Below are 27894 nucleotides of genomic sequence, written 5' to 3' on the forward strand. Positions count from 1 at the left end.
AGAATAAAATAATCAGTAGTATGTTTCATTCATTCATTCATCCTCCCACCCTTCCATTCATTCATTGTTTAACACATGTGCAATATTAGCACAGAGAACCAGGGATGCTACTTGCTATGGAAAAAAAATGTATATTCATGCCATGGTCCCTGTCATAAAGAATAAGAAGAGCTGGGATGGACAGTCCATCCTGACACAAATGTACAGATTTAGGCAAAGCCCTGAAAAAGACTCAAGAAGAATGTTTTCCCTTTCTCGTCATTGTCAACCAAGGAAATAAATACTCTATAATAATATTTTGTACACAGAGGCAAACACCCAGCTTCACCGGTATCTGTTTGGCACCCCACTTACTGGGGACATGGGTTTGGTTTTAATCAGCTACCAAACTCCAGTGACTAAGGCAGATGACACCTGAGACGCCAGGCAAGGGCGTACGTTGATTTAAGGTCCATCAAGCAGAGAAGCTCATTCAGCGAAATACAAACTCAGTATTGGACATAGGGTGACAGACACGAATGTCGGCTTGGCAACTAGGGAGAGCACATTCAAAACACAGCTGGGGTTAGAAGCCAGAGTCACACAGAAGGGTCCAACTGAATCACTTTTTGTACCTTCCATGTTGTCTGAAGCATCTACAGTCTATGTAACCAACATTAGCCTCTCTCAGTACACTTACTGAGCAAGCTGACATGGAACACTGAACACCGATTATTAGTCTAAGAGCTGGTGTGTAAAAATGGATGCACAAATGAAGCTTGGACACTTTTCCTAGATTGTTCTAAAGGAAATGTGAGTTGTATCTCTTCTTTGACATAATCGAGGCCCTCAACCAACTCCTTTCCTCACTAGATCCTTTACTCTTCAGCTCACCAACCCACTCAACAGGTACTTTTCACCGGCAAATGCAAAGACGTACTAATCCTTCCAAAATTTATAGAAGTACAACATCACCCATGACAACATCAGCCTCGGGACAACATCAGTGCAAGGTATACACAGTACCTCGTGATATTTGCAAAAATATGAAATGGCATGAGTAAAAAAAAAAGACACACAACACACTTTCAACTCTAGGCAAACAGAGAAAAATATATCTTTTAATAAAGTACTGAATGTTAACTCTTCATTTGTCTGTAAAAAATATATGTGCAAAAGTGAGTGTCTACAGATTCCCTAGAGAGCAGGCATGGCTATACATCCGAATCCTCTTTAACAAGGTTTGCAGTATCCTTGAAGGTGTCTTCTGTTGCACTGTAGCCTGGGGTTGATTGCCTTTTTGAAGCTTTAGCGGGGAGAGAAGGTGATGGAGGGGGGGCCACAGTCACACCTTCCTGCTGCTCACTGTCCTTCTACAACCACAACAAGACATGAGTTAGTCACTTACGTCCCCAGCGTGGCCAGAACCTTTGCCAGTTTGTCCCGAATAATCTCAACGCGCGCCAAAGCGGTGAGTGTCTGGGCTTAGAACAGAACAGGGATTAAAAGTTACCTCTGCGTAGATCGGATTTTCAAAATTCGTGGTCTGTTTGGGTTTTCGTTTGAAGATGTTCCATTTTGCACCCTGAATGAAAAAGAGGAGATGGAAGGAGATGAAGTTTTCTGTTTTGTCTTCTGTATGGGTGTCTTTTCCTAGGTTTTTAAATTCTTATTGAAAAACAAAGTAACTTAGGGATGTTGCTTAAGTAGCATATTGTTCGATTCCCCTTCTGGTTCCTGGACAGTAGCAACTAAGACTCTCTCGGCTATTTTAATGTAACAATTTCAAAATCTTTTCTTAGTGTGAATGTGTGGTGTGTGAATCTGGACCCATGTCATCTAGAAGATTTGCCGTGCCACTAGTCGGGTACAGAGCATAGACACACAGGTTTCTAGAGCAGCTGAGAAGCTCAAGAAAAGCTCTCTGATTTCCAAAATTGTCTTGGCCAGAACACCCACTCTCGCTTCATCACAAACGCCATCATCGTGGCCGTCACAACTGACAAACTGACACTTACTGAGTGTCAGGAACTGGTTTAAGAATTTTATGAGGTTCTAATTTTATCTCAAAAATCCCTTGATGCAGGGTTTTCTGTTCCCCTGTGTGACACATAAAGTCATATTAAGAGAGGTCTGCATATTGAATGACCCAAAGACACCTCGTCCTCACAAACACACACACACACACACACACACTTCAGTAGGTTGCCCCCACCCTACTGAAAAGGTGGTTGTAGTACCGGCCACCTCTTTGGCAGGCCCCCACCACAGGCAGCTCAGGTAACCCCTATGTTTTCAAGATGGCTGTGAAATACGGTGCCTGTAGCCCATGACTATGGAAGAGAGGCAAGACCGTTCACCCAACCCACACAACTATTCTGTATGTCACCAACAAGGGAAGATGGAGACATACACAGAGGTCAGAGCCCTTTATTTGGAAAGGTGAAGTTAAGTGATGCCAACAGTCATTGTCTCAGGCTGCAATAACTCCTTGGAACTGAATAAGGCTAAGGAGAGGAATATGGTGGTTCTCATTCCCCAACATCTTTGGGAGATCCCATGCAGGTCAATGCAACTTATGGGAAACAACAGGTCCGAGTATTTTCTGCATATTTACGAAGAAAGCTAAACTTGCAAGACTCCTTTAGACATTAATATCCTCAGTGGGCTAACTAAGGGCTTCTGCTGTCTACAGCCAAGTGACTATTTAGTGTCCCAGGGGTCACAGATATGGGATCCCTGGACCTGCGGGGGGGGGGGGGGGGGGGCAGGGATGTAGATAACAGAACTTGGAGGATCTCCTCTCAGCTTGCACTGAGGCGAAGTGCAAGAACCAATGGGCTGCAAATATGGACAGCTGTGCTGGAATTGGTGATGCTTGGCTCTCATTCTCAACAATCCCTCCATGTCCATCCTGTTTCTGGGGCCTAGGGCAACAGGGAGATGGAGCAGCTTCTTGCTGCCTTACCCCTCTAAGGAGCTACTTCTGACTAAAGAATATTACCAGGACTTGGACTAGGAAGAAAACATTAAGAATAAAAAGTAAGTCTAGCACTGCCTTGGGGAACGAGACTGGGACTGAACATTTGACATTATTCTTGGGACTGTAGAAAACAAATTGTCAATGCCCTTTTCAATGTCCCTGGGAAATAGTAAAGTAAAACTTCCTTTCTGCGGTGTGTGTTTGGGGGGCTGTGACTTTTCTGAGTCACGCTGAATTAGAGAAGATGCTCCTGAGCGAGGAGTCCTACACAGTGTTTTGTATCCGGAAGCACTGTCACTTCGAGTTTGCCCCAGTGAGAGGCATTGGTAAGGACAACAGTAGTTTGCAGAGGTGAAACGGGTGTTCAGAACCAAGCACGTAGACCTGGGATAACCACATGTGTGTTCGCTAAAGTTAGTAGTTATTCAAAAGCACTTGTTGAATTATACCCCAAATATTCTACGAAAAGGTATAACATATATGCTAAAGAAAATTCATCAGGAGGTGGTCTCCCTCCATCCCCTGGCCCTTTTAGTCTCCAGCACTAAATAGTTTCCCTGGCACACTAAAGGCAATAATGTTTGTGGGATAATTGGCTGTACAATTAGGTGCCATCTATCTAGACTCAGAGGAAAAGGGGATAAGTAGTGCCACCTGGTGGTAGACATTGGTAATAGTAAGACTCGAAGCGCAAGTGCTGTGTGAATGTCTCAGATTTGATGTCCTTTTTCTGAAGATAAACTAGACCTGGATTCTGTTTTTCATTCTTTGTACATGGTCTCGCACGGGTTGATATCAAGTTTCAAAGTCCTTTGCAAATTTCTCTTCCCATCGTTACCTGACTTTCATCGGCACCCGGGGAGGCTGGCTTCGGCTCTGGAACGATCTCCGAAGGATCTATGGGACTTCCATAATTCTGGTTTTCCACATTTTCTGATACAGTCACCTGTGAGCCTATTGATGGCCCCTATGCAGTTTTGAAAGAACAAATGAATAAATTAATCTTGAATTCTGTTTGCCGCCTTGTTCTACACACACACACACACACACACACACACATTTGGATACCACAGATGAGTGACCCTGGCAGCTGTAAATACCACCACCACTTGCCCCAAGTGAGAACAATAGCCACGAAGTCACCCTGGCAGGCAAGTACAGTCCTCACTATCACGGTCTCTCATTCTTAGGCCCTTCGTTCCCACTGCTGACCATAAAAGATAGAGGCCCCGCACAACATTCTGCAGCATGGAAAGATTCAGCGGCAAGATAGCTGAGAGCAGATCATGTGACGCCTCACCTGAGCTGCTGAGACCACTTTGGACGTGTTATCCTTGGCTGCATATGTCGGGTTTTCAAATACCACAGGCTGCTTCCCCACCTCCATGATGAAGTGCTCATTCTGGTGGGGAGAAGAGGGAGAGACGTCACACCCACCGATCTGCTTCAGACAGAAAAGTGTCTCCCTCACACTTGACTGCACACCACACTTTCACAAGGTCACCCAACATATGCCGTCTTAGAGAGAGTGGGGGGGGGGGAGAACACAGCAGCGAGACCCACGGCTTCTAGGTAGCAAACCATTATTCCAACTGATAAAAATGAACTAAGCCATCTGCCCCAGGAAGCACAAATGCTCTTCCCATGGCTGGATTCTCTATGGCCCTTTAATGTACGCAACTCGCTGTGGTGGGGACAGTGGAGAAAAGGGTGTTGGTATTGTTCTCTCTGGCCAGGGTGGGAATAGAAGATTGGAGGTGGAGGTAGAGCACTAGAAGAAGGCCCCTCTACTGGGCCAAGGCTGTGCTAGGTTCATCACCGAGAGTGCGACCTGTAGGCACGTTGCTAATCTACACACAGGACCAGAAAGACTAGAAAAGGTCAACCCTTGCCTACAAATGAATACTTAAAAGATGATGGGGTCAGTTTCCACCAACTCTATGGGATACAGAGGACACACTGTGTTCTCCGTTTTAATATCCCCAGGATTAGTTTTTTCCTTGCAAGAAGGGTTTCTTCCATCAGTTAGTGTAAAGGGAAACCTCAACTAATCCCGTGAGAGCCCCCACTCACCATTGCCATGGATCTATCAATAATTGTCTCCGGGCCAAAAGGGGACACGCCGATATCCATGTTAACATCAGTCCCTGATCTGAAGGTCACCCCATTTCCATTTTCAGAGGGTTTGGCGAGGCTGCTTAAGCTGGAATGAACCAAAACAATGAAAACAATGTGTTGCGTTTGTTACGATTAATTTTTAATCTTTGTAATGATTACCTCCCTTCCATAGTACTGAATCTTAAATGTGCAGTTCTCTCTCCTCGAGGCACATGTCAAACACAGTAGCAAGCCCCCCCCCCCCCCCCGCCACGTCTACATGAACACATGAAGGCACGTTCTCAAATCTAAAATCCGAGTAGGAACTAGACGGGGTCCCTTGCAGAAAGCCAACCCAACACAGACACTGACCTTGGCAGCTTGGGCAAAGTAGGTAAAAGGGAACCAGTTTTTCTATAGTGTAAAAATCCAACGAGTACCAGAGCTCCAATGATGATGATCATCAGGAATGTCAACAGCAAAGCCATTGCTGCACAGGGGGGCAGAAACAGAGAGCCAAGGTCACCACCATGACAAGGAAGGGCTAGAGAAGCTAGACTGGGTCAAAAGGAAGCTGGAACTATTGGAAGCTGGGACTATTGCAGGTCACTCATATTCCTGACACTTACTTGTCCCAGGAGGGATGCCACTTGAGAGCCCAACTTCACAGTGTTCCCCATTGTAGCCGCTAGAACACCTGCAAGCCAACAAAAGGAGATTCGGTTACCTTTCTTAGGTCTGGCTGCATGCACAGAGGCAGAGAGGGCTCTGATCCAGTGAAATGCATGAGGGACAGGCAAGGCAGCCAGCCCGTACCACATCTGCTTCTCCTGCCGACCTAAGAGCACTGGTGTATCTGGCGGGGTAGCACCTGTAATGGTGATGAGCCTCGTGAAATAAGCCTGTGGGCATCTACTCTGCTCCATAGAGACAAAGGCTGGACAGGCGGCAGCGGTCTGTCCTCCAACAGCTGTGATGAAGGTTTCCAACAGGCATCCATCTCTCCTATCCTATCAGTTGCTCTCGCGCGCTCCTAAGCCACCATACCGGGTGCTGGTGGGAGGTGGCATGGGAGACGCACTGCTACCCTTTAACTCCTCATCCTTCCACATGACTGGCAGTCCCAAGAGGTGCCAGCAATGCAGCATCCCTGAGAGATGCACATGGGCATTGGAGCCAGATCCTGAGCTGAGTGGGCTCAAGCTAGACATGGTTTGGGAAGCGCTGCAGACTCCCTCAAAGGAGGACAAGCTGGTTAGACATGGAAAACAGTGAACTGGGCAAGCATCTTGCACCTGGTTTCCCAGCTTGGGTTTGCTAGAGGAGCCAAGGCCTACAGCCTACAGCTGGGACCTCAAGAGTCAGACTTACTTGCATTTGGGGAGGTCATTCTCATCAAAATAGCAACTTCCTCCGTGCATGCACCTGCATGGGGGAGGCATGGTGATGGGAAGTTCGCTGGCTGCAGAAAGGAAAAGCCATGCATGGGTTAGTCAGCCACACGCAGCAGAGCACTGCACCATGCAGAACCTGTCCAGGACGGAGGCGGGAGTTTGGGGGGAGGGGGTGGAGTCAGGCCAACTGAGTCTCCCCAAATCAGGCTATCGCCAGCTCCCTACAGCAAAGGAAACTTCCTAAACAGTGATGAGCCCCTGGGGAGTGAGAGGACCTTCAGAGTACTTTCCTAGCTCTAAGCAGAGAGAGAGATGTTAAACCCAGAGCATGTGTGTGTCCCCTGAAATACCCCAGATTCTCTTCTGGGAACCATTAACACAAGAGTTTATTAGACATCGCTGAAAACTGCAGCCCAGGACTCCAGAGCATCGGCAGAGAATCAAGGAAGAGGCAGACACACAGACATAGAGCATGTGCGTGTCCCCTGAAATTCCCCAGATTCTCTTCTGGGAACCATTAACACGAGAGTTTATTAGACATCGCTGGAAACTGCAGCCCAGGACTCCAGAGCATCGGCAGAGAATCAAGGAAGAGGCAGACACACAGACATAGATGCACAAGCACCCAAAGGACAGCTTTCGTGGGCTCTGTTTATAAGGACCCCGGCACTGGATTACTGCTCAAGTTCCCCCAGAATACTCCCACTTGAGGAGTCTGCCTACCCTCTGGGCTCTGAGGGTCTCTTCTCAAAGTCCCCTTATCAGAGAGGCCAGCCAAGCCAATCCCGCCACCCCTGTGCTCCTACTGTCCCTGTCCACTTTTCCATTATACTCTAACCACCTGTCCTTCTACACCATCATAGGTTTGTGGGGGTTTTTTTCTCCCACTAGCATGTACATCTCTGATACTTTCATTCATACCTAGTATTTTATAGGCATTCGGTAAATACCACTGAACTAACTGGTAAGTTCATTAGCAATATACCACAAGCAGGCCCTGTATATTACCGTTAATAGGCTTACTTTAAATAAGGTTCTTTTAAATGAGAATCTTACAGAGTGTTTGTGTTTCTATCACATGGTTGTCTGTGTGCCACATGGTTGTGGTGCCCTCAGAGGCCAGAAGATGTGACCAGATCCCCTGGGACTGTTGTCACAGGCCGTTGTGAGTCATCATGTGGGTGCTGGGAATTGAACTTGGATCCTCTGAACGAGCAGCCAGTACCACTAGCCCTCTCTCCAGCCTCAAAATAGCAGAATGTTATCCCAAGTCCCCCCCCCCCCCCCCCCCCCCAGAACCACTGGAGTGAGCACACGGGGCAGGAGAGGAGATCAGAATCAAAGGACCTTTCCTCCCTGAGCACTTCTCCAAATGAGGGCGGTCCTTGCTTGAGTGCTTGCTCCCCCTAGTGGTATAAACTTTTTTGCCTCTTCATTTCCCCACCAGCTTCATCCAGGAAGCGCCACCCTCAACCCCACCAACCCCCACCCTGGGATGTTAGCCACAAAATAGACTGCTTAGGACACAGAGGATCTAGGTTAGGGATGGAAGACATCATCATGACTTACTAACTATTTAGATGAGCCACTGAAAAATGGGTCTTGCCAAGAAAGCCATCAATGGCACTGAGAACCAAACCACCCCTGCCTTAACCTGGACTTGGTTTCTCAGTAACACAGCCAGCTTCCAAAACAAAGGCCTTTGATAGTTAAAATTCTCAAATGGGCACGTGAGAAAGGCAGGAGGATCCCCCCAGGTTCTCCCCGACCTCCGACCTCCTCCGCTCCTCATACCCTCCCCACTCTGTTCCATGCTAGCTCCTGCACCCTCAGGAAATGCTTCTCTACCATGAGCAAATTCTGGGACAAAAGGAGAAGGAAGAGAGAGACTTACCAAAAAGCCGCTCTTCAAAATTGTCTTTCTAATATAAATGGCCACATGGCTGCGCCCCCCCGACCCCCCCCCCCACAGAGTCTCACCCACTCTTCTGTTTCCCTTATCCCCCTTCCCAGCTACTCCTATTTGAGTCTGCCAAGGTAGTAAATATAGGATCCTCGGGGCTGCTGAAGGCCCCGCAGCTTTCCAGGCAGTGAGTATCCTCACCTGCATCACAAGCCACAGCGCTGCCACTTAAGAAGCCGGAGCCTTGGGGGCAGGCGCAGGTGTAGCCTCCTGGTCTCAGCAGGCAGAGGTGGCTACAGACCTGCTTGCAAGGGTTGGACACTGGAAAATAGATGAGAACATAGTTAGGTCCTGACAGGAGACTGAGTACCCCAACATTGTATGCCTAGTAACTGGTGTGGCTCTGGCTGGCCCTGGCAAAGCCCAAACAGCATCCCAATTATTTCTCCATTGCATATTACCTGGATCCCTACTCACTGGCATTACGATCTGTGCCACCCCATTGAAGTGGCACAATCCTCCCATCTGATTTCTTTGCTATTCAGTCTTTATCATGGCCACTCATCTCTGCTGTTGGAAGGGGGAAATCTTCTTGGTTCAGACCTAAACTTAACATTTATTGGGGCTAAGCAATTTTAAATGGCTCAAAAGACCAATGGGTTCCAAGTCTTATAGCAAGATTTGTCGTTACTCAAATCTACCCAAAGGCCGCCCTGCTTTCTACAAAACTTGCTGAAAGAATTTTATTGTGGGCTTCAGTTTCCTCATTTAAAAAACAAAGGGAAACCAGCTGATTTGACAGAATGAGCTGGGAGCCACTCAAAACGTTGGGATGGAGCCCAACTAGTACCATTTCAAAACTCTACGTAATTCTAGAATTATCGGAAATGTGAAGGATCAAAGGGTTAAATTAGATTCATGTTTCCTAGATCTGTTCTCAGACTAACACTCTGTGATCTTCATTCTCCACCATCCAAAATACAATCACAGTCGAGAATAACTATAAAATACATTTCCCTGAACCACCAAAACCCGTAAGACTGAGAACACCCACACATGGGGTACAATGAGCCACGTAAACAGACAGTTAAACAGTCTGAAACATGCTGAAATTTGAAGGGTCTTGGTCCAAAGTGTGGTCTAGCACATTTGGGATGAAGTAGAAATCCCAAGCTTTTGTCAAGTCAACATTTCTCCAACTGGCACCCAGAGCTTCAGCTGACTGAAAAAGCCAGGTCACCAGGTCACTTAAGACACAGACTATTATATTGAGTGTTCAGGTGACAAGCTGAGAAAAGCCTATCGCCATAAGCCACTCAAGGAAACTAAAACACACATTCACCAATTGAATGAGACTCCCAGCTCCTGGGAGTCTCAGCTCTGAGCTGTAATTTCCTGAGGCTAACACAGGGCCTCAGAACACCAGAGAACTCTGCCCAAGATTCAGAAATACAGTTTAGATTGGAATGACTAATCCAAGCCTACAAAGTTCAGCCAGAACCAGGATACAACATTAAACCAGATGAGAAAAAAACCTGAGCTTGGGATTGGATAGACTTGAGTTTAAAGGCATCTCATTAAACGTAGAACAAGTAAAGCAGCAGCTATCAGTTTCTCTAAAAAAAGAACCTGGCACTGGATAACTTGGTAAAGGCTGATTTCTTTCCTCATTTTCTCCACATGATGCTGAGACATGTTCACTAAGAAGTGGTACAAAAATAAGAGGAGTTATCAACATTTTAAGCTAGGGTTCACAAGACTGAGTACCTGGTTTTGCTATTTTAAGAAACAGACACAACTTCTGACATTCGTGAAACAGACCCACATGGTGATTTCTTAAAGCCAGGACTGATGTCTGCTAGATCCTAGGACGTCAAAAGTCTATCTCCCAACAAGGACTGACTGAAACATTTCTAACGGATTTTCCCTGTTCATGATTAATGTAATTTCATTCAGCCTATAATGTTCTCTTTCTGCATTTGAAATGTGTGACATGCCCATGCATACCCACTCTCCCATCAGGACCACCATCATGCGCTAATGCTATAGCCATCCTTCCAAGACTGGGTGTCCAGTTCATCGCATCCCAAGACTGTGTATTACCTGACTGATTGTATCTCAGTTGATGGAAGACTCGAACTTGCGTGAGCCATGGGTTCACCACCAGCACCTTCGCTTTGTTTCCTTTCCCAAATTTATTCTGTCTCCACACTTCTCCCTTCTCCTTAGCTACCCAGTACAGCTGGTCTTCAAAGATGTCCAGGCTGAATGGCCTCATTGCTGCTCATCAATAGTGAAAAAACAATTATTATATATTAGTGAATGAAACAATCCCCAGCACTCCTGTGACTGCTGTTGTTTGGCTTGAGGTAATAGCTAGCTAGCTGGACGGACTTCCTGGAAGGGATACGTGGAGCTCTAGATAAACTGGATTATTATAAATGGTCTCACTTTAAAGCTGCTGATTTTATTCCATTTTTAAAAAGTGGGATGAACTGAGGCCCTTCCTGCTTACCAGATAAGACAATTCTGGCCAATTAGGGGAAATGTGCTATGTGCTGGACTGTTACAGCTCTGTTTTGGATTTTCGACAATAAAACAAAATACTCCTTTCCTTCTTCATGTTTCTAGTTGGACACAAGAACACTAGCACACGGAAAATGAATGTGTCTAGACGCAGTTTGATGTAGATTAGGAAGGACACATATTTAGCATGTGGAAGACACAATCTCAGAGGAACCTAACAGAAATCTTACCTGATACTGCTGCTTAAAATTACAAAAAGGATTGTTGTTATGAATTCATTTGCATTTAATATAGCAGTTGGGAATTGATGGGAACAAATCTGAGGAATCACATCAACCGTATCCTAAGACACACTGAAAATTATTAGACAATTATGAATATGTAAACTGTGACTCATTCCCAACCTTCGTTTATGATGACTCTCCTGTCGGTCCCATCATATTTTATTGTTTCAATCACGTCTTCTTTGGAGTCGCTCCAATAGATCCGGTCATCGTTCAGATAATCTATGGACAGGCCATTTGGCCAGCCAAGGTCCTGAGAAACCAGAACAGTGCGATGTTCCCCATTCATCCAGGCAGACTCGATTTTAGGCTGCTTTCCCTGGTCGGTCCAGAACATGAGCCTGTAACAGAAAATTCCCAGGTTGCAGCATTTTGTCTAGTGGTGCTTCCCTAGTACTGTGGCACAGGGAATGTCAATGGTGCAGCCAACAATTTCCCTGAGAGTGAGTTATACTGTCTTTACAAAGATGACTCTTGCCTTCTAACACATGTTATACAGAAGAAGCAAAGTTCGGTGCTGAGGTCAAGTCCACATTAGGAGTTAGTACTTCTCCGGGAAGCACATCACTACTAGGGGCTATGATTTCACAAGTGAAAAAGGAATAAAAGTAATAACAACTCATATGTTTCATATACAAACATAGGACACACTGGTCCTGCCCAAACAGCAAAAGTATCTACTCAAAATAAGGAAGAATTTAGGTGTCACTACACAAATGTCTACTTAAATGTCAAAAATCAAGAAGACCAAACTAGCACTTGTGTTGTGGTCAACTGCCATTTAAAGTATTTCTATAAATAATGCAATGCATATGCATGAACATGTCTTTTATGTATTTTTCATACATAAAGTTTTTATGGCCAGTGTAATATAACCAAATTGTTATCTGAATTTCAATCAGCAAGATACCTTTTAATGCATTCCAATGAAAGGGAGTCAGATGAAATGAAAGCAGACAGCCTCTCACATATATCCCAAAATGGAATTTCACCATTGGAAACTGTGTGTGGGCTAAAGCATCCCTTCAAACGCTTACCCTAGCCTAGGATTCACAACGATGGCAGCTGGCTGATCCAGATCAGTAGTAATCAGCCACTTCCGGTACCTTCCATCAAGCATGGCCACCTCAATCCGCTGGCTCTTGGCATCTGTCCAGTAGATATGCCTGAATGGAGAGGGGCAGAGTTAAACAACAGAAAAGCCTGGGCCAATCATTGAAGAGAAATGTGTACACGAGAAAACTGGGTTTATAAGTTCTGGCCAGTGCAGAAATACTCAGATGCCTGGAAGTTACTCTGTGCCTGTAGTGGATACAGCAGATCACAAGCCTCCATGGGCAGATTAAGGCATGTGATTTAATTCTTACTGCCCAAGAGTCTGTGTCCCTTTGGCAAAGAGCCCAATTTTAATCAAGAAGAATTGAGCACCAGCCCCAAAGAGGAATGGAAAGAACATTTCAAATTAACAAACTCAGTACAGGTAGCCTGCCCTCTTTCCATGTCTAAGGCTGCAAGTTTTTCCTACTAAGCAGAGAGAAGGCCTGTAACTTAATTCCCTCATTCTCTGAGGCTCTATAGCTTTGGTACTATTTGGTACCAGCTAGCTTAGATACTAAAAACTGTGTCTTGTTCCTTTTTCCAAATAATTACCAGTGGGAGATATCTTTAACTAATTGTCTTTGAAAATTCTACCACTGAATTAGTCAACGCTGCCAAACTCAAAGTTAGTCTTGAAACACAGAATTTTGACCTGGGTGCTTTTCCCAAACCCTTCTGTGGCACACACTGAATATAGAAAAGGACAATGTTTGTATTGCACTCAGAGGTAATTGTATTGCACGCAGGGGTGATTGCTGTGGCCAGAGCAGGCCCAGGCACAGTAACAGCTGTGCTTGTGACTGAGTTCATGCACCTTGGTGAACTTAAACCAGCACTCCCCCGTGAAAAAGAAACAGACCAGAGAGATGGGGGACATATTTACCTTCCAACCCAGTCCACGGCTAATCCATCTGGCTGCATTAAGTATTTCAGGCCCAGGTCAACTTCACGAATGGGATTATTGCTACCAGATTCAAAGTCAGGAATGTAGGCTCGTTTGATGGCGCCAAATTCAGAGCCCTGGCCCAGCACAGTGTAATAGAGAACACCTAGAGAAGAAAGTACAGTGAGAGAGGATCTTGGAGTGGAGTCATTTACTGATCTCTCTGCCTCATTTCCATCTTAATTCCCTTACATCAAACCGCAATAAACACATTATACCTGTGTTACTAACAAGAAAGGCTCGGCTTATCTCTTGGCAATACTTTCTTAATAATCTCTATTGGAAGATAAGTTTAGCTAAGGGGCTAGTTTTCAAAACAGATTATATAGAAATCACACTCCTTTCACAAAGGTGAAAGCCCTGTATGACAGCATACAAAAAGTGTTTTATACTCAGTCTTAACCAAAAGGCTGAGAAGTTATTTAACCTGCTTATACATATGGCTTTTTCCTCTCTCCAAGACGAGATCCTGCTATGTAGTGGTTCATGGTAGGTTCTTTGACATGCAATTCTCCTGCCTCCCACCTCTAAGCACTGAGGTTAATCTAATTATACACAGATTAAGACTGAGTCTCAGAGCATATTGGCTTATACCTCTTCCCTATCATTCTTGAAATAAACATATTACATTGGATAAACAAATGTGAAAAACACAAAAAAATACGGTTCAATCTTCAAAGGGCACACAATCAGAGAAAATCATGCAGACAATTAGCTGCAAAAGGCATCATCTAAAAAAACCAGAAAATTCGACACAATGTGTGCAGATCTTATACTCACTGACACCCGTGCCCTCGGGGTCCCAGTCATAGTCAACGGTTTGGATATGTTCCCCCTCTTCCAAATACTCGGAGAACTTCTCAGATGAGACATTGTACTTCCGGATTCGAACGTTCTCGGGCAGGAGCAGCAGAGGAGGGTTACCTGTAAGCAAAAAAGGGCTGCTCTGTCTAACCGATTCCACTTGAAGTCAAGGAGGTATCAACACACTGTAGGTATTTCTTTGGGGGGCAGGGAGAAAAGGGAGAAAAAGAGGAAGTAGAGGGAAAAGTTAGTTTTAGAGAAATCTGACCAAAGCTGACTACTCTGCCAGTCAAAATCCTCGGGCACCGCTCTTTCCTTTCTTTACTATTTATTTATTTATTTATTCCTTTATTTATTTTGCCACCAGAGGCAGTTTAGACAAGATCGAGACCACTACAAAGAGTTCTCATTTTTACTGCAAGTCTTTCCCTCACCCACTGAAAGGACCGTAGACTGAATATCTCACAGAATAAATACGGTATTCACAACCCTCACTCTTGACTGACAGGTTTTGTGATTGTCTTAACAGGTAATCATCCCCATAGCCCAATTTAACTGCCAGCTAATGAGAAACAAGCCAGCTTGTTCTTGAGTTTGCAGGGTTTTTTCCTAAAGCCTAAAGTAGCTCTTTCAACGGTGACTCATCCCAAAATACTTCTCCGGAATTTTAAGATTTTAATTTACTTGCAAAATGTCAATCAAATGTGATTTAAGTGACTTTTAAAAGTTCGCTTATTATATATTTCCTCAGACTTGACATTATGTTTCATATGAATATTCTAATTTAGTTCAGCTATCCCCTTAGTTAAAAGATTTAAAAATTTTTAAACTTGCTACTTAATTGTGGGACCGGCCAGCTGTTCAAATGCCTTCACTCTAGGTTCTATTTGCTCTCACCCTGGAGGACAGAATACTAATCAAATGTACACTTCGAGCACTCGCCTTACACGGTGTACTGGTGTAGAGGTTTTGGCCACTTTAACTTGCTATTTTCTCAGTAGGTTTCTTAAATTCTAGCACCAATTTCAAATCCTAAACAAGACTATATACTCCTTAACTGGGAAAGGTTGATTTAAGCCAGATCTCTGCAATTTGGAACATAATACTTCTTCTGGACTTATAGTCTTTCTCTTTTTGACATTTCCATTTAGTATTTATTTATTTATTTATTTATTTTTTTTTTTTTTTTTTTTTTTGGTTTTTCGAGACAGGGTTTCTCTGTGGTTTTGGAGCCTGTCCTGGAACTAGCTCTTGTAGACCAGGCTGGTCTCGAACTCACAGAGATCCACCTGCCTCTGCCTCCCAAGTGCTGGGATTAAAGGCATGCGCCACCACCGCCCGGCTCCATTTAGTATTTATGGTGTTCTTTCTTTAACTAGGTTCTTAGATATATATAGGCATTAACCTGAAACCAACAATATTCTGAATGTGCCTGCCTTGCTTTTTGTGACCAGCAGTTCATGAACAATACCAAAGAAATATGTCAGTGTCCCGAATTGGTTCACCTCAGGTTTTGTGGCTTCAAATCTTCAGTCACACTGGACTGGGTACTACCGTATCATCAATTTGTTATATTTTGCTACAACCCTCCTGTTATTTGTGTCTCCTATTTTAGAAATTTCTATCCAGGTATAGAAGAGGCTAAATTCAGAATAATAACTAAAATCTGTCTTTTAATTAATTGTACACTTTCGTTAGAGGGCAATAGTTTAGAGTCTAAAGCTAACAGAAGAAGAGAGAGAAAGTGGAAGCTCATTTCCTGCTACATCCTACTCTTCAGGATTTCTGTCCCTCGGAAGTGAACCCGTCATACCGTCAGCGGCACACCGCTCTCCATAATGGCTACTCATAGACTGGAAGCCATCCACACAGAAACATTCATAACTTCCTTTGCTATTTCGGCAGCTCTGGGGGCAGATGCCAAATTCCTCACATTCATTGATGTCTGCAGGCAAAGAAAAAGAAAGTGTGCAACATGGATTCCGACCCAGTCAGAACTGGAGTTCACAAGCCAAATGGACTAAGAAAGAGGACATGTGAAAACAAGCAATGAAACCAAAATAGGTTGATGACATAGTTCACAATAAAAAAAAAATCCACAGTAAACTACTATTGACCCTAAAGACCCTATGCTGCTCGACAATGGACAGGATTATTTTAACCAACGCAGCACAACTTCATACAATGGTAAGGCAAATGTTTCCTTGCCAAAAACACCTATATGGCTGGTATTTGGCACTGCTTCTGTTCTGATAACTAAACAGCTACATAACTTCATACAATGGTAAGGCAAATGTTTCCTTGCCAAAAACACCTATATGGCTGGTATTTGGCATTGCTTCTGTTCTGATAACTAAACAGCTACATAACTTCATGCAATGGTAAGGCAAATGTTTCCTTGCCAAAAACACCTATATGGCTGGTATTTGGCACTGCTTCTGTTCTGATAACTAAACAGCTACAGGAAGACTCATTCATTTGGTATAACAACTGAGCTGTACCCAGTACACATGATGCCCTAGATTCAATCTCTGGTTTGAATGAGACACAGTAATATGCATGACGAAAGATCCCTGAAATCATACGCTTCGCTGACAACCTTGATGAGCTACCTACTGAGCCCATGTCACAGAACCCATTGATACCTAAGTAGGTATGTGACAACCACGTGGGTTGTGACTTGGGATGAAATGCTGTGATTTCTGGTGCTTTTACTTCGTGGACTGGTATAACGGACAGCCGTCACCATCAAGACCTTCATTATTTGGCACTGAGTGAGGAAACCACATTAAGGAACTTATACAGTGGTTTAGTAATAAGGCAATAAACAGAGACCATAAAATGTAAATTTCTCTAAACAACAACAGAAGGAAAATATTCTACCTTGGCAGGAATTTCTGTCCAGAGTACTAGATTTGAACCCAGGTCTACAGGAGCAGATAAATCCTCCGTTGCTTAACTGGGTACAGTTCTGTTCACAGATGTTTTCAGCACATGTTCTGTTTGTTCCTAGATCTGAAAACAGAATCATAAGTCAGATCAGCTACAAACACGCAGACATATAGCCAACTATACACAACCTCCAGATGACCCATTTCCAGAGGTCCTGAAGCAGAGTGAACCTAGGTTCTGTAAGTGGTCTGGATGCCATCTACACAAATGTGTAATGGTCCTTAAGGCCATTTCCCATCATAGCTGTAGCAGTACCAGGCTCGGCCTCAGAACATCCAACCAACTCCATCAGATGTTCTTGCTCATTCATCTTATATAAGCAGGTAGATAGGTGTTAGGCAGATTACACACACACACACACACACACACACACTCATGCATGCACACAGATGCAAGCTAGAAAAATGGTGAGTATAATTATTCCAATTATTTACTGGTTAATTGGAAGAATGTTTATCAGGATGTGGTATAATACACAGTCGTGTTACACAATTTTCATACACAAAACGCTTATGATAAAGACTGAATCTAAGCTTTTAATAATCATATCCAGGTTTCCTTTTCTGTTTTTTTAAGGCAGTTAAGTGTGTTGGAAATTTGTTCATATGTAGAGCCTTAAAGAGCATATAAGAGAAACTTATAAGAGAAATTTTATTATTTTATTATTATTATAAAATTTCTTTTATATAAATAATAATGATAATAAAATAATTTTATAATATATGTGGATCTTAAACTACTTTAACAATACTCCTGCTTGACTGCCATTATAGCTGAGTTTTTTTTAACAGATCCTTTTTTTTTATTATGTATACAGTATTCTGTCTGTGTGTATGCCTGCAGTCCAGAAGAGGGCACCAGACTCCATTACAAATGGTTGTGAGCCACCATGTGGTTGCTGGGAATTGAACTCAGGACCTTTGGAAGAGCAGGCAATGAATGTTCTTAACCTCTGAGCTAAAGAAACAGTGGAATCTCCTGGTTCAGCTCAAAATAGATTTATTTCTCTCTTTCTAACCATGTCTGAGGATCTCTTATGGCCTAGTGAAGGTTTTCATTTGTATACTTTGGATGGATTAAAAACACTGAGTAGAAGAATGAATGCCCTTCGCTGCAGATAACTACATATTCCTAAACAAATAAACCTTCCCAGTTTTCTAGCTTTTCTGAGTAGTTTCGGTGTTTTGAGTGTGTCTGAACTGTCTACTTGCCAAACATTGGTAAGATCATCATAATTTTCTCTCTTTCTAGTGCCATAGTCTCTCTGCATTGAGATAGTCTCACGATTGTGTCACTGGGCTTTGTGCCCCTCTCTCAACTCTAAAGCCCAGCTCTAAAAGGTCAAGAATGAAGAAAGTTCTTCCTTCACTGAATCATACTCTTTCAAAGCAAGCGACCTTAACGAGAGCAGGGCCATCGCAGGTTATGGAATGAAAGATTTTCATGTAATGTCTTTCATTTGAAGACCAGAAACATCAAAAGGAACATCTAGCCATCACCCTAATCCATGGAACAGTGGCATTAGGGCTAGGCATCCAGCTCAGCGCTGGCGGTTGCCTAGCAACCAGCCTCTACGAAAAGAAGCCTATGGCTGTCTGTTTACAAGACGGTCGGTCTCACCAGTTTCCAATCTGTGAAAAGGGAATAAGAGAGCAAGTCACTCTACCTTTATGACCACAGAAATATCTTTGACCTGACATCAGCTTATTTCCTTTATAATTGGATGGTGCTAGGAAACTGTTCATGTCTTTCCATGCCGGGAAATGTAGCCCAAAGCACATTCAACACTCAAGTGAGGCATGTTTCTATTGGCAAACATCGTGATGCATTATCTTAAATGTTTAAAAATCACAAGTGAAGCATTCTATAGAATGTGAAGGAGGGAATAGATGGGGAGGGATAGAGACAATAAAATTGACATTATTTATAAATAATTCTATACCTAGCCAGACACATGCCTTTAATCCCAGTACTCCAGAGGTGGAGGCAGGCAGATCTCTATGAGTTAAGGCAGGCCTGGTCTACATAGTAAGCTCTAGGACAGCTAGGGCTACATAGTGAGACTCAGTCTGGAAATAAAACTTTTAAAAAAGAAAGAAGAATTCTACACTTGTATCAAATGAATAGCATATATGAATTCTATATCACTACACTTATTGTGTGAAAAGAAGTTAATGCCATATCTCTTATTTCCTCTAAGTAATTCCACTTGAAAAGAAAGTACACAATAGATAAACACAGGCAGGCACGGGCAACAAGAGAAAGCCACAAGTCAAACTCGGAAATTGGCTAGCCTCCTGAAGAGCTCTTCGTGTTGAAACCCAAATCTGCCACCCAGCTTCATAAATTCTATTAAGAGTTTAATCAAGTAATTTCATCTTGCCAAACCCTCCATGTCCCGCTGAGGGAGTATGGGATACGTGGCAAACCAACGCATGGTCATTTAGTAATTGTCAAAAAGTCTTCTGCAGGCCTCAGGGTGGGGGTGGTGTGTGGAGGGGAGACCATATCATGAATCTGAAACCAAGAAGCTGAAAGCACTTGGAGCTAACATGGCCAATTTCAGACTCTTACTGGAGGCCTGAATTTCATCCCTGAAATCTATAGAAAGGAGGAGAGAACCAATAACCCCCAAATGGGGCAGACTATAGCATGCATGGGTACACATACTAACAAGAGCTAATTAACTGACTGATTACTTAAAGACACCAAGGATTAAAGATCAGACTGTGACAGAGGGAACCAGAGGTCACTCTCCTTGCATATATATCATATATATATGTATATATATATATATATATATAGAGAGAGAGAGAGAGAGAGAGAGATCATATATAGAGAAAGCATATATACAGAGGGCATATGTAGAGAAGGCATATAGAGAGGGTATGTATATAAGATAATATATATTATTCCGTATTATATATGGAATATATATAAGCTATGAAGGGAAATCAAAAATATATACTACTAATATGTCCTCAACAGTGTCAAATAAACCCAGTCCTTCCCTTGATTATGTTATCTCTTCCAGCCCAAAGTCTACCATAATCCTAGTAGCTTGGAGGCAGAGGCGGGAGAATCAGGAGTTGTAAGTGATCCTCGACTACACCTGTGTCTGAGACCGGGGGTTGAGCCATTCCTGAGTGTATCTCGTTAATTTACTATAATGAAATACAAAGCTAAATGTTTACTTACTGCAACCATTTTCGTCAGAAAGGTCACCACAGTCATCGACGTTGTCACACACATAGTGCTGCGAAATGCAGTTTCCATTGCTGCACTTATATTCAGTTTGTGTGCAAGGTCTCTGGGTTGGTTTTCTGCCTGCAATCAAAGAACAAACTTCATTGAAACAAAATGCTTCAGTTCCTCTACTCACAAGTAAATGCATGCTTCCCTTCTTTCGCCAGGCTCCCTTGCAGCTAGACTGAGACCAAATGGCTCGTTCTAGCCAATGGCCTGTGAATTGGAAGTGGCATATGTCACAATTGGACTGAAGCAGTTAAAAGCCCCATGATCCCTCGTGCTGTCCCATATGCTGGGGCTATAACCTTGGCAGTCAGGTAGTCAGGTGATGAGCTCCAAGCTGGAGGATGCTATGCAAGCTGTGCTGCCCTTTATACAAAGGAGAAAGAAATCTTTGTTGTGTTAAGACTTGGACATTTGCAGCAGCACCAACTAATCTGAGTAACACAGACTGATGAGAGAAGTGGACTCTCCCAGATCAGAAACTGAAAGCACTGGGCATCAGTTTAAGCGTCAGGACGCCCAGGTTAGACAATGGCAAAGCAGCTGGGAAGAGGGAAGACATACCACGTGCTTATGGGGGAGAGGTTTGAAAAGAGTGAGCCCAGCCTGTCCTACAAACAAAGAAGGTCGGTGAGAAACTGTTTGGTGCCTTACTTACCATGGTCTTTTCAGCTGGGCATGGGAAGGAATATACACTCACATACCAGATTAGCAATTAGCAACTAACTATCAGGGGTAGAGTAACCAAGTCTCATTTTGGACGGTGACTAAACCAGCATTTAGTCTTCTCTCATTGGAAGTAGCTTATTAAATGTTTAAACAAAGACTAACTTTTAAGGGGCATGTCAACATCTCACTCAGGTGAGATGGGAAGGGGGTGACAGGAGCCACGTATGTGTTCGTGTTCTCTGAGATACACTATCACAGACACAAAGCAAGCCTCCTCGGCAGGGCAAAAGGAAACCCCAGAAGAGCATCTTAAAACATCTAAGGACCCTGGTTTCTGCCTTCCCCCTTTCCCGTTTTGCTTACAGTGTTCTTCTTTCTCATCGGTCCCGTCTCCGCAGTCATCCACACCATTGCAAAGCTGGTGACCATAAATACAGCGACTGTTGTCACACCGGAAACGATGCGGCGACTCACATGGAACATTGACTGAAAAAAACAAAAAAAAAAAAAATAAAAGTAGAATAACAACCTTCTCTACTCCAGGCTATCCCATAGGCCCACTTCATTCATTCATCATTCATCCATCCATCCGCTTGCTTATCTGATTAATCTCAGATACACAACACTGTTGCGGGTGCTAGGTATATCCTAGATAGAGAGAAGAGCAAGAAAGGCTCAGCCTTTATTCCCATGGCACTTCATTCAAGCAGGAAGAGACTTTACCTAGAGGTGGAGCCCGCTCCTAGGGAACATGTATATGAAATACAGCACAGGGAGGCGGGTCAGAAAAGAACCCAAAAGGGAAAGAGAAGAATCAGGAAAGAACATGGTAGGCTTGAAACCTTTATAAAGATCTCTATGGCCAGGGCACAAATGAGGGGGGCACGTGTGGGTCATGGAGCTGCTACTTGTATTATTTGCTGTGGATGGCTGGTAGAACGTTAGAAAAGTATGCTAACATTTGCTTGAGTCTCTGCCACTCTCTGTGTGTGTCCCTGTGGGTGTGTCTGTCTGTTTGTGAGTGTGAGCGTGTGTGAGTGTGTGTATGCACACACATGCACACTCTCATGCACATGTATCCTCACCTCTCCAAAATTTTCTTGGCTATGGCTATTTTGCCTTACAAAGAGAAGTATCTCCCTAAGAGCTTCTCTAAAATGTCAAGCCATGAAGTTAAAAACAAAAATAAGACACAGATCTGATTAGTTAAGACAACATCAGGCAGTGCTGGAAGGCCACTGTGAAAATACAGTCATTGGATGTTCTCTAGGAAAGAAGGAAACATCAATCCTGGGAATCAAATCTCTGGACCTAGCCAAGCCCATGAATTTGCATTTCTCACTTTCCTGAGCAATGCCACCATTCCCAGCAGGGGAAGACAGGGTGAGAATTATTGCACTAGCTTTGCCCTAATGGCCCCAGACAATAGCAATTTCACTCCATCTGTAACTCCATTCCCAGGGGCTCGGACACCCTCTTCTGGGCTTAGGTAATGTGTTGCACAGACATACATGTACCTATGCACATTTAATCTGAAAAAGGCCCCATCCTTACAGATTCTGCCTCAGAAAATGTGTGTGTGTGTGTGTGTGTGTGTGTGTGTGTGTGTGTGTGTGTGTGTGTGTGTATTATATATGTGATGGTCTTGAATTATGTAGATAGAAGTGGTTTCAAGGATCAGGTCATGGGTTGATCTACAAAATAAGGGGAAGGTGCATGTCAAGGAGGGAGCAGAGGAGACCACAACCGGTGCTCCTGCATATGTGTGCGCTTCTGGCTTCCATGCTTGCTACAGTCTTAAGGCTCAACATCGTGGATTTTAGAATCTGCGGTTGGAGAACTAAAGCCAGAAGACAAAGTGAAATCACCAATACTGGTTGTGCAAAATGATACCGCTGCCAGTTCACACACTGCCCTTGAGGAGCACCGAGAAGGTTGCCCAACAGGGCGGTGCCCGTTCCACCCACCCCTCTCCCTCTTACAGCACAGGTGAAGTTCCTCATCAGAGCCGTCAACACAGTCGTTTTCTCCGTCACAGACCCAAAACGACTGGATACACACGTGGTTTTTACACTCAAACATGGCAGCTGGGCAGTAGGTGCCGTTGGGAAAGCGAGTAGCTGTTGGGGAGGAGGGGAGGCACCCATGAGACGAACATGCCCTACCTATTAGGTCTCCCTCCACTTTTGCCAACGTGGTTCCCTGTTATTCATTACCCTGTGGTTCTGCTTATCGTAAGATTGAAAAGGGATGTGTCTTGGCTGAGCACTGTAGCACGCGCCTTCAATCCCAGCACTCGGGAGGCAGAGGTGGGTGGATCTGCTCAAGTTCAGGCCATCCTAGTTCCAGGGCAGCCCCCGTCTCTGAGCCCAGTTTTCAGTGACACAAATAATCCCATAGGCACCAGCCACCTACATTGGAACTGTCTTTTCCCCATCATTTTTTAATGTCTCTTTGAGCATTAGAAGGTGACACATGCAGTTAAATATTTATTCAGTGATTCAAAATACTAAGATGTGAGGGATTTTGTTTTTAAAATGATCTTTAAACATTATCGTGCATACACCATAACACTGTAATGCTGTAGATTCTCAACCCAAGTTCTTTATACGTGCTCATTCATAGCTATTGCCTTCTGCATCTGAAATGCTTTTGTCCAGTTAGTGATTTGTACAATAACCAATAATGCAAATTGTTAGTACATTCTACTTAAAATATTGTTGATAATTTGCATTTGAATGGCCCCTGCAAACACCTGGGATCCTAAAGGCTGAATAGAACACACTTATGCTTCTAGGATAAGAGGTGAATTGTGTCTAAATTGCCATTCCCGTGTGCTCGGACACGCAGAAGCTCAAGCGAGCAGGCACTTACGACAACTGGATTCATCGGAAGCGTCCAGACAATCTGCTCTCCCATCACACGTCAATGCGTTGGGCACACAGTGTCCACTCGCACACTGAAAATGTTCGGGGTGGCACGTCTTCATCTCTGAAGAAAAAAGATGGTCTCGTGGCAGGAGAGTGTGAGGAGGCCATCATCGCCTCCTGCCCACACCCTCTGGCTGGCTCACAGCTCAGTCAATGACCAATAAAACAGATCAACTTCTCTATTCAGCGTATGGAGGTGGGCACACCTATCACCTGTTAGCAGATCTCACCGCAAAAAAATAATAACAATCCCCAAAGTCAGCATTTACTCAGATTTTCTGTCTCAATTCTCTGGCTGCTTATACCATGGTCACGTGACCTGTGTTTATTTAGAAGCCCAATGGAAATGAAGGTCGGCTTCTGGGTCACAGCTAAATTAAAACAAGATACTCTTTCTGGCCAGACGGGGATGGCACGTGCCTTTAATCCCAGCACTTGGGAGGCAGAAGCAGGAGGATATCTGTGAGTTTGAGGTCAGCCTGGTGTAGAGAGTGAGTTCCAGGACAGCCAGGGCTACACAGAGAAACTACTTTTCCCATCAATAAGATCAGAAAATGCAGACTAGAGTCCCTGCACCGTCACAGGGTAAGACTCTGTGAGCCCCTGATAGTTACCACAATCCCGTTCATCCGAGTTGTCTCCACAGTCATTTTCTTGGTCACAGACCCATCGAGAGGGGATGCATTGCTGATCTGCACATCGAAACTCACTCTCTGTGCACTCCCGAGGAACTGGAAAGAAAAGCCACCCGGCCATGAGTGTGCGCTGGGAATCACACTGAGGAGAGAGGTTGGGGAGATGCCTAGGCCCACGGGTACCCAGTTCTGTCCTGTGTTCCATTCCCATTCTAAAGCCTTTTCTTCTGACTCACTAGGAATGGTAACACAGCTTTTAATCCCAGCACTTGGGAGACAGGGGCCAGCCTGGTCTACCTACTGAGTCCCAGGACGCCCAGAGCTGTATAGTGAGGCCCTGTCTTTAAAAACAAATCCTTTCCTCTAAGTGTGCTTTAACTGCAATTACAGCATTTAATATGAACTTTCTTAATTACCTTTCTGTTCATAGAATAGTGGAAAGAGAACCTAGGGTATCATCTCTGACTCATGCCCGTATTTTCACAGTCTCCCTAGGTTTCCCAGGTTGTTCTTGATCTCATACTTTGACCCAAGCATATTGGGGTTTCTTGCTTCAGACTCCCACATGACTGGGACTACCCTTTCATATTAACAAGTATTAGCAGGTTGATACTTGCTGGTGTGATCCATACGCTAATTCTCCCAATTGCCTCCGGTCATGAGCCAGTGATACGTGCTCAGGTGGAGCTCATTTTCCAGACACAAACTGAACGCTTAGTGTAGCGCCATCTAGACATACGGCTTCCTTCCCCCAGGCTCATGTCCCATCCCTACACGTTATTAGACCCTCTACTAAGAGTTAACTATTCCAGGAGTGCTAACCATGCAAATAAGCAGAAATACTCCTTCCCCTGCTATTAAGACCACATTGGGGAAAAAGCTTTCGGTTCAGGTACTAAGGGCCAGTGCTTTTCCTTACTTTCTTTTTTCTTTGTCATTTGTCAGAAAACATCTCATTTGTGTGAGGGAAAAAAAACCAATTTGAGGAAATAAATGCAAGAGATGAAAAGTAGACTTGATCAAATAATCCCCTTCACAAATACCTTCTCCCAAAGCTTAACCTATTAGCATTTCAGAAGCCACAAGAAGGGATGTCCCGCTGTCCGAGGATGAATTACAAACAGGCATCGCAGCCCTGCTGGCTCCTAGGATTGCGAAGTCCCCAGCACTCACCACAGCTCTCCTCATCGGAGTTATCACCACAGTCGTCATAGGCATCACACTGCCAGCGGAGAGGGATGCACTGGTGGTTTCTACATCGGAAATCCCCAGGACCGCATGGCACAGACTCTGCAGAGCACACGCAATTAAGACTGCATAAGCCAAGGTCCCAGCTTCATTACGATACAGTCTGAGAATTATGTTTCCATATGCTTGAAGCTCCCAGACGTAGGGACACAGAGATGGCCACTGTCAGCTAACCTATTCTCTACCTTTGGTGGAGAAGAAAGGCATGGCCGCTGTGACTGGCCCTTAAGGTGTCAGGTTTGTAATGGGCAACAAAAAGCTAAAACATTGTCAGTGGCTTAAAAACGGAGTCAGTGCACCATTGCCTCTAGTAAGTTTAGACCCATTATCTTTTTTTCTCTTTCAAACAATATAAACTAAGGCACTTTGATTTCAAGAGATAGTATATACCCAATTTCCATTAATTTATTTGGTCTTTTGTCCACAATTTCCATAAATTCTTTCTGTGTTGCCAGAGTGACTACCACTACCCAATAGATGATTATAAAAGCCACAAAGGCTGGTATGATGGTCATAAAATAATGCATCCAGATCTGGAAATCTCTTGAGGCATATTGTGCCTTCTACCATCTATATGAGATCAGACAAGCTATCTAGACCTGCCGTGTCTGAATAAGGATTCTATACTGGGGAGACATTTTAATGATATTTTCTTTAAATTATTACATGTTTTTGGACCAGATGTCATTTAAGATGACACGAATTAAGTCCCTTTTCAGAGGTGAAAAGACACCCTTAGGAGACAGCAGCACTTGACACTGGCATTCTCTTGCCCCTCCCCCACACCTGGAGCCCCTCCTACCACAGCCTTGCTCGTCACTGTTGTCCCTGCAGTCATCGGCGCCATTGCACACGGCCCACTTTGGGATGCAGCGGTAGTTAGTCTTGCAGCTGAATTCCGTGTGGTTGTCACAGTTATAGGCAGCTGTCACTGAAAAGGAAGAAAGCAAGAAAAGAGAATGTGAGTGGGTGCCAGTCCTGCTGTCTCCTCACATGATGCCGGCGTCTGCAACTACCATGTAACCACCAAACAAACTCTGGGCATCTCTGATGATGCTGTGTAATGACAGAGCCCTAATTTTTCTTGCTATCTCAGTCCCGTTCACTAGTGTTGTGATATGGTTTGGAGTGGAAGGGATGTGGTGGTTTGAAGGAAATGGCCCCACAGGTCCATAACCAGAAGCACAATCAGTAGGTGTGTCCTTGTTGAAGTGGGTGTGGTCTTGTCATTGGGATGGGCTCTGAAGTTTCAAAAGTCAAGCCAGGCCCAGTATCTATCCCTCTTCCTGCTGTCTGAGGATACAGATATAGAGCTCTAAGCTACTTCTCCAGCACCATGTCTGTCTGCGTGCTGCTGTGCTTTTATCCGTGATGAGAGTGAACTAAACCTCTGAACTATAAGCCAGCCCCAATTAAATGTCCTCCTTTATAAGAACTGCTGTGGGCATAGTGTCACATCAATAAAACCACAACTAATACAGAGCATGTACTTGGTTTGAGTAAATTCCCTGAGCTGAAATGCTGGTTCTGTGGTCACGGCCATTCACTCAAGTGAGCCTCACTTTATTCACTTATAAAATGATTAAGCCTTGGTTTCTGATCAGTGTTTCTCACATACCTTGCTACTATTGTGTTCTGCGTGACACTTAGTGCCATGCTGGGGAGGTACGGCCAGGGTCTGGTTACAAATAAAAGCCGCTCTACTTCGCTTTTATCTCACAGCGATGGAGTTTGCAACAGAAGACAAGAAAGGGTATCCCCTTCCCCTGGGCTGAAGTGGGGGGTGAGTCCCCACCTGCTGGCCTCCTTGCTCTGGTCTTGCACAGTCCGCCCCCCGGGAACTTACTGCATTCGTGGATAGGCTCGTCGGAATAGTCTCCACAGTCGTTGTCCACATCACACTTCCAGCTCTGAGGGATGCAGCGGCCGTTGTTGCACCTGAACTGGCCGGGCTTGCAGGTCCTGCTGCCACAGTGCGAACTCTCTTCATCCGAGTTGTCCTGGCAATCGTTCACCGAGTCACACTGCCAGGCCTCTGGGATGCAGCGCTTGTTGGCACACTGCCATTCGTTGGCTTCACACCGGTGATGCTCTGCAAGCAAGGCATTCAGTTACCAGGCGAGAAGCTGTCAGTTCACACCGGTGGGGTCTAAAGAATTCTACCTTAACTTCCTTTCTCTGGGGTTTACACTCTAGG

The 27894-nt window shown here is 44.3% G+C and overlaps 1 protein-coding gene across 1 annotated transcript in view; it reads right to left on the bottom strand.

Moving 5' to 3' along the window:
• Positions 1-1118: 1118 nt before the first annotated feature.
• Lrp2 (LDL receptor related protein 2) overlaps positions 1119-27894 on the bottom strand; it is a 125671-nt gene continuing 98895 nt past the window's right edge. The window contains exons 56-79 of the mRNA XM_041631617.1: positions 27544-27789; positions 26500-26628; positions 25623-25739; positions 24429-24545; positions 23759-23875; positions 22867-23004; positions 21248-21370; positions 20162-20290; positions 16895-17026; positions 15825-15956; positions 13988-14131; positions 13148-13313; positions 12204-12332; positions 11287-11507; positions 10460-10636; positions 8558-8677; positions 6431-6521; positions 5689-5756; positions 5432-5549; positions 5036-5165; positions 4263-4364; positions 3801-3929; positions 1493-1564; positions 1119-1352 (exon numbers count right to left, since the gene is read on the bottom strand). Coding sequence (XP_041487551.1) covers positions 1194-1352; positions 1493-1564; positions 3801-3929; positions 4263-4364; positions 5036-5165; positions 5432-5549; positions 5689-5756; positions 6431-6521; positions 8558-8677; positions 10460-10636; positions 11287-11507; positions 12204-12332; positions 13148-13313; positions 13988-14131; positions 15825-15956; positions 16895-17026; positions 20162-20290; positions 21248-21370; positions 22867-23004; positions 23759-23875; positions 24429-24545; positions 25623-25739; positions 26500-26628; positions 27544-27789 — 3206 coding nt within the window. The 3' untranslated portion in view covers positions 1119-1193. The remainder of the gene's footprint in view (positions 1353-1492; positions 1565-3800; positions 3930-4262; positions 4365-5035; positions 5166-5431; positions 5550-5688; positions 5757-6430; positions 6522-8557; positions 8678-10459; positions 10637-11286; positions 11508-12203; positions 12333-13147; positions 13314-13987; positions 14132-15824; positions 15957-16894; positions 17027-20161; positions 20291-21247; positions 21371-22866; positions 23005-23758; positions 23876-24428; positions 24546-25622; positions 25740-26499; positions 26629-27543; positions 27790-27894) is intronic.

This window comes from Microtus oregoni, unplaced genomic scaffold, assembly GCF_018167655.1.
Source record: "Microtus oregoni isolate MIOR12 unplaced genomic scaffold, Mior012 000037F_ref0000500, whole genome shotgun sequence".
NCBI classification, from domain to species: domain Eukaryota; kingdom Metazoa; phylum Chordata; class Mammalia; order Rodentia; family Cricetidae; genus Microtus; species Microtus oregoni.